At 36.8% G+C, this 7284-nt stretch overlaps 2 protein-coding genes across 2 annotated transcripts in view; one reads left to right on the top strand and one right to left on the bottom strand.

The window, feature by feature from the left end:
- LOC107648389 (dual specificity phosphatase Cdc25) lies at positions 1306-2844 on the bottom strand. Its single transcript, XM_016352272.2, has 2 exons — positions 2260-2844; positions 1306-1694 (listed from the first exon to the last, which is right to left on the bottom strand). The coding sequence occupies exons 1-2, from the start codon at positions 2479-2481 to the stop codon at positions 1521-1523; spliced, it is 396 nt and encodes a 131-aa protein (XP_016207758.1). The 5' UTR covers positions 2482-2844; the 3' UTR covers positions 1306-1520.
- The window catches only part of LOC107648388 (E3 ubiquitin-protein ligase RFWD3), a gene marked incomplete in the record, with an annotated part of 5124 nt that continues 823 nt past the window's right edge, over positions 2984-7284 (top strand). Inside the window, 13 exon segments of the mRNA XM_016352271.2 lie at positions 2984-3576; positions 3683-3758; positions 3878-3967; positions 4052-4096; positions 4317-4397; positions 4888-4963; positions 5097-5155; positions 5255-5365; positions 5479-5618; positions 5692-5731; positions 6299-6361; positions 6440-6621; positions 7145-7284. Of these exon segments, the coding sequence (XP_016207757.1) occupies positions 3152-3576; positions 3683-3758; positions 3878-3967; positions 4052-4096; positions 4317-4397; positions 4888-4963; positions 5097-5155; positions 5255-5365; positions 5479-5618; positions 5692-5731; positions 6299-6361; positions 6440-6621; positions 7145-7284 (1528 nt within the window).

Here is a 7284-nt window from a genome sequence, read left to right as displayed (position 1 = left end):
AGCTCCGCTGTTATTATGAGTATCTGAATATTTAGAAAGTTTATTATTAGTATGAAAATATTGTATTTTGAGAATTTAAGAGTACATTCAGTAAATAAATTATACATAAATGGTACTAAGAATACAGTAACATGAATATATTAGAGAAAATAATTCAAATTAAATAATAAACTAACAACATAAATTTATTAATTGGAAGTATAACTTAGAGTACTTGACACAAAGTATTGATGAGCGGCGATTATGGGTATATTTGTGATATCTTCTAATAGTGTTGGATCACTCGATATATCAATTTGTTTTCCTCGTCTAATACTCTCTCCATAACTGGCACGCCTTCTGGCCAGGTGTTGTTGTCAGTGTTCTTCGCTCATGTTTTGTCTTCGTCGCCTGGCATAGTCTTGCCAAGTCGGTCGACGACTTCCATGTGAATCTTCCATTGGTGTGTTGTCAACTGTAATCAATCAAAACAACCATGTAAACATATTTTCACACTTATATTTAATTATGGAAAGTAAAGTATATTAGGTTTTACGTTATATTTGCATGAGAAGATGGACAAGAAATGAAAGAAGTTTTTCTATTCTATTATGCATAGAACGTAATGTGAGGTGAGATGAGAGAGAATAAGGAGAGAAAGAAATAATTATAGACGTTACGTGGATGTACAAAATAAGAGAGAACGTAAAAGAGAAGATGAGATAGTGGGAGTTTTTTAACGTGGAATAACTGATATATAGTGGGGTAGATAAGAAAGGACAAAATTGGAAAAAAAATTTGGACACCAAAACTTGTTTTGCCATTATATATTGTTATAGATATAGATTATAGATAATCTGTTGCGTCTTTAATTTACTCTTTTTCTCAATGAATCATTGAATCAAGTCCCATCTTGCCTAAATTTGAAAGTTATGATCGATCAAAATATTAGCAGAGCAAAATGACAACGTTGTCATTTTAGATGCGCCTAAAAATATCAGTACGGCCACTGTTAAAACAAGCAAGTGTAATTAAGATGAGATAGTTAAGGATTATAAACACATCTTTGTATCCCATTTATTGAAAATTTTCATGAATCTCTCAAGTCCCAACTCTAAATGCCCATTTTTGTTTTCCCTTGTGAATACAGCAAGTTTTGAGTTATATTAACAAAGTTTGATACATCTTGTTGTGTATTCATCTCGTCCTCTACACACGGAAACATTATACACACTGTAATCATTTGATATGTATTGATTTATTGTATAAAGCATAAATAGCACATCTAGTTCTGTTAAGTGCTACTCTAAGGAAGCAAAAAAGAAAGAGAGAAACAAAGAAAGGGAATATTATTTTTGTTATTCTTGGTCCAGTCTCCAATGATATATTTCTTACAATTGGAATCGATGCACAACACAGAGGGAATTGAGTTTCTCAAAGACTCGTTAATCACAGTAGTCATCATACATTTTCCTTTTTGGTATAAAAAGGTGCTGCACGCATTACACATGAGGCCAATGCTTCCATTCTATCCCAACTAGTTATGCAGCCCCATGCTCCTTGCAAGGAACATTAGTGCAGCGACAAACAGGCCTGCCAGAAGCTTCCCAACCATTGAAGCCGCGTTCCAAGACCATGATGTTCTTTATCCCGGCATCTTCCTTACTCTCCTCAAGATAATTGACAAGCTTTCGAGCACAAGTTGGTCCCCGAACCTACAATACAGTATAGTTCATACCAATTCCAGCTCAGAGACACATTCTGGTATGGTATTATATAAAATGGGTAAAGGAATTAGGAAGACACTAATGTCACAGAAATCTTATTCCCTGATATGGCAATTTAAGATATAACTAAGCCTAGATAGAACTATGATCAATCTTTTATAAAGCAAGTTATGCATATAAGAAGCTGATCAATAAATCAATTAAATCGCATTTGAAATTCTACAACAAGAAGAGTAGAAGATCATCCTAATAAAGGAGAATCACACATTTAGAATAGTAAATTCAGATGTGCTTTAACATCAGTCTTCTCTATAGTCTAATCTATCATCTCAGAACGACTTTTCCAGCATAACACGGTTCTACAAGTGTATGTGGCTTCTAATGTTATTATTCTAAATGAATAGTTTGATATCTGTACCGTGCAGTCTGGCACATAAGCGATTCTAAGCTTAGGAGGCATCTGTACTCTGTACCTATCCCTAAAACTGGAATTGAAGTCTAAAATGTGAAGTGGTTAGGCATAAATGAGGGTTGAAGAGAAGAGAGAGGGTACCTGGCTGAGAGCACAGTGGAAGACGAGGGTGTCTTTGCCCTTAACCTGGTGGAGAAGGTTAGGCATGTTGTCGGAGAAAGTGTCGCTGGGGAAATGGAGAGAGGAAGAGATGTGGCCATCGCAGATCCTCTCCTCGTCCCTCACATCAACGATCGCGATGTTGGGTTGCCGCCGAAGAGCCAGAAGCTGCGATCCAGTTATGTACGTTATGCTGCGTGCCATTTTCCCCCTTTCTCTTTCTCTCCTATTCTCTTCTCTTCTTCCGTTCCTTCTTGCCTCCTTCTCACGCTTCTTTTTCCTCGCTCCTCACTCAAAACCGCGTGGGCTTCTTCTCAATTCAATTTTCCTTTCCTCACTTTTTTGTTTTTATTTTTGGGTCTCACACACTCACTCACTCACTCACACACTCACACACTCACTCACACACACTAACCTGGCCACCACTGCTAGGATTTGAACCTCGTATGGCTCGTGTGGCATAGTTTGAGGCAAATACCTTTACCACTACATCACATGCCTCAGCCACCTTTCCTCACTTTCGAATTTGGATTTCTCAGACCCAAAATCAATTTCCAATTAAATGGATTTGGATTTAGAAACACTTTCTACTCCATTTTTGGCTATTTGGGTCTGGCTAAAAGGTCTCTTTGAAAAAAAAAAAGAAATAGAGAATGTTAGTCACGTGATTAAAACAGTCTTCGTCTAGCATTTAAAGGTAAATTTAAAGAAAGAAAAGCCCGTGTACAATTTTCATTGGAAATTCCAAAAAGAAGAGAGTAGGCAGTTTGGCGCCCGAGCGTGTGTTGGCTGGTTGGTTTCCCTCCTCGCAGGCTCTTATCACCCACTTTAGGCTTAGGGCTACCCATCCACTTCATTTTCCGGTCACTCTCTCATGGACAATCCCTTCGACCACCATGTTCCTCCGCCACACGCCACCGTCACCGCAGCTGACTACGGAGTCTCCGATGACGACGAGGACGAAGAAGAGGAAGAGGAAGAGGAAGAGGAAGAAGAAGAAGAAGAAGAAGATGACAACGAAGAGGACGAAGATTCATCGCCTAGGGCTTTGCCAGTGGCTCCTTCCACAACTTCTAATCCACAGCCAATTGTTATCACCGTGGAATCGCAGTCTCATAGCAGCTTCGGAGACGACGACGTAAGCAACAAGCGCCGCAAAACGGAAGGCCGAGAGGCGTCGTCTTCGTCTTTGGCAATTGATGGCAGTCAAGGCAGCGAGTGGAACCGCACTGACATTGACGGCCTCTTCTGCCCTATCTGTATGGAAGCTTGGACCAACAGCGGCGACCACCAAATCTGGTTCATCCGCCACTACACTTAATTGGATATGTTAATTGTGAAATCATACTCACTAATTGTTGATTGGTATGCTTGACGTGATTCTTTGGTACTTTATTTGGTTCAGTTGTCTTCCTTGTGGACACATATATGGTATGTCTTGTATAAAAAGATGGCTTCAACAGCGACGAAGTACAGGCAAGGTAATTGTAGATAATAGATTGTCATATGATATTTGAAATTTGAAATTGATATACAAATGCATATAAAGATATTAACGATTCAGTGTTCTTGTTTTATGTGTTATTTTATTTCATTATAGTGTCCACAATGCAATATAAAATGCTCATTAAAGGATGTGAGGAAGCTCTATGCATCTCAAGTAGTTACTGTTGATGATGAATCTCAGAAGGTAAAGCTGATTCTATTTGCATTAAAAATTTTGGAAGTTGCTTTAAGAAATTAATTTGTCTAAATGGATCTTCTTTTGTGGCAGAAAATTCGGTCGCTTGAAGCCAAATGTGCTGCGCTGGAAAGTAAGGTAGCATGCTGCTGGTGAAAATTTTCTTGCTTTTACCGTAACAAAATAAAAGACCTTGCAGTTTTTTTAGCTATATGTATCTACCATCTAGATATTTTAATCTCCACCTCTCTTATTCCTGGGTTTGCTCTTTTTGGGCTTGGATTCTGCTGGAATTTAAGGGGCTAATATTCCAACATTGTTTGTTAAGAAAATAACTCAATTATCAATATGTTCTAAGGGTGCTGATTGGTGTGCGAAAGAGGCTCTATGGAGGAAAAGAGAAGCTGCATACCGTCTGGAAATTCAGAAGCTTAAAGCGGTATCCCCTATTCATAATCCATAATTGTAAATGATACCTGCCATCTGATCACTGAGAATCTACTGTTTTTATACGCATTAGGTTCGCTATTTTGGTACATGCTATTAATTTATTTTTTATGGCACATGGAGCAAAGTTGTTCATGTCTCATTAAGTGTCTTGTTTTTGAATATCTTAGTACCTTTTTTCCTCATGCCCACTATTGTTGTAAAATGGAACATATAAAATAGCATCCTTGCTTTTGTCATTTATTCCCCTTGGAGGCAATAACTTGATATCTTCAAGTTTTTGGGTACTTCATAAGCATGTTGCAAAATAGCTATCATAGTTTTTAACAATTGCATGCTAAATGTTTAAGTATGAATCTGTATAAAAGATTTGGGTGAAACTGCAAATTGTATAAGCATTTCAGTTTTGATCCTTGTGCATGTATTTTAAATACTTTAAGTTTCTAGTTTTGGTCTTGCTGAGAAATACTAATTTGGAGCAGCTGCTACTGGATATGGAGAGAATGCATTTTGAACTCATAGATGGCACTCAGGATTATCAGTGGAGATCTGAAAAGGGTAATGGTCCTTCCAGAATTCAAAATGAGTACCTCATAAAATAGGTCCTAATTTGCTTTTAAAAAAGCATAAGGTCCTGGCAAAAAAAAAATTGTTTTTGAGAACATTGACTTACAAGCTATATATCTTGCAGAGCAAAATTTTAGCTTAAAGTCCCATGTAAAAGCATCTTTTTGCAATTTTGCATTACAGGTACGACATCTGTTATCTATTACAGTCTTGTCTACACCTGGTTATGTAGAAGGGTATTTATTCTGTTTATTTAAAATTTTGTTGTTATGCTCTTTTTAGAAAGCATTTAATATGGATGATGCACGAGTATTTGATATGGATGTATCCAATCAAATTTTACTAATTGCACGAAAGCCAAGGGTGATAGGTGGAGCAGACTTTCTAACTAAAGTAAGATTTTTTTACTTTGAAATATTTGATATATAGTATGTGTCTCTAATATATTCTTTACATGAAGGCTTTCCCTGTAATTCTTATGGAAACGTTGCTTTGCTGCCTTTCAGATGAGCTTGATACCTCCATTCGATATGGAAGATATCTTATTGCCTTCTACTACAGAGGGTATTAGAGACCTACATATTTCTCCTTCTGATAGAAGCCTAGCCCTCTATGCTTCAACAGGGAAGAAGTTATCAGTGCTCAGGTATGACTGCATTACTAATTGGTTGTCTGACGTGGTAAAAATGTGGTCATTGATGTGGTTCATGCTATAACAGTGTGCAGAGCAAGAATACTGTTGTCAACTATGATCTACAGGTAGAAGTTTTGATCCATTATTTTGATTTCATGAATTAGTAATAATAAATCTGTTGATAGTAATGTACCAAAAGCAAAAGTTATTGCTAATATTATGTTTTACTATGCTTTGTGGTTTTCTACGGTAGTACTTGTAGATGAAGCTTTTCCCATTTTTATCAAAATATAGTAGAGAAGAGTTCAGAAGGTGAATGTAAGATATCCTCACTAAACCCAAGGAGATAGCACGAGCTTCTGAGCTAGTCAAATCTCTCATTTCATGTTTTACAAAGAATATCCATTAGCTGGGCACTCAAAGAAGCCAAGTAAATTACTGGAATTCCTCTCAGTTGTTTAGGAGTCTAATGAAAGAAGTGGATATTTCCTTCTTTAGTTCTGCCAAAGCCAAAATCTCAAATGACATATGAGAAAATTGTTAAATCTATTAGATTTCTTTAATTCTTTCCATTTCTGTTTTACACAGTTGTTCAAATGGAGTAATGATATTACCTGAACTTTGAACTGTCACAGAAGTTAGAGTTCACTATTCCTTTTGTGAGATTTTAGTCTTACTATCATTATTTTCAGGTTCCTCCTTGGTCGTGTTCTTGGGATCTCAACAGTTCACATTACATGTATGCTGGACTTCAGGTCAGCACTGTGGTTTTGTATTCATGGGATGTTGGAACTTCAAATGCTAATCTTTATATTTATCTATCTGTCCTGCAGAATGGTTGTGTCTTGGTGTTTGATATACGACAAACTGCAGGACCCATGAAGTCTTTAGTTGGATTGACTAGCAACCCTGTTCATACTGTTCATTCTCTTCTGCAAACTTCATGTCTTCCTAACTCCATCTTATCTGCATCTGCCGTTGGCCTTTGTCAGTGGAACATTGATTCTGAAGAAGGGTATGCTGTTTACGTTGTGTGGGGTGTAGTTATATGTTTATATTTCCTAATATTGTTCTCAAGTTTTTCCAGATGACGCTATGTATCAAAATTGTAATTGTTCAATTTTGAAGGGCAGTTGTGAAATTTTTCATTTTTATTCTGGAATTGTTTTCTAAGCTATAATGAAGTCAGGAAAAATTCTTTTTTTCCAATGTTTACTCCATCTCTATTCCTTCCAATGTTTCTTTTGTTGGTGTCAATTTTCCTTTCTGTTGGTTTTGGAAATGCATTACTTTACCATAAATTAATACTCAACTCTGGGAAACTTCTGCATGTTTCACTGAGCATTTAAAGCTTGGTATGAGATATAGTATATGATGGGTTACACCAAATTTACTCTGCATAATATTAATTTGGTACCGGCAGTCTGATGATGATGTTGATGCTAATCATGTGGAAGTAATCTTATGCTCTATTTTTTAAATCAACTGTGCTAATGCCTCCCTGCCTTTTGATTTTTCTTTTTAATTTTTTAATGAAGGCCATTCATGCTTCCTGAAACTGATAACCAAGGAGTTTGTATATCCCTTGCCTATTGCCCTAGCAGTGATGACATTGTTGTTTCATACCGTCCGAAATTTGACATGTCAATGGGTACGCAGCTTTCTCAACTATCATCCA

This window comes from Arachis ipaensis, chromosome B06, assembly GCF_000816755.2.
Source record: "Arachis ipaensis cultivar K30076 chromosome B06, Araip1.1, whole genome shotgun sequence".
Classification (NCBI taxonomy): Eukaryota; Viridiplantae; Streptophyta; class Magnoliopsida; order Fabales; family Fabaceae; genus Arachis; species Arachis ipaensis.
The sequence above is the reverse complement of the archived record's forward strand: the minus strand, read 5'-3'. Positions and strand labels throughout refer to the sequence as shown.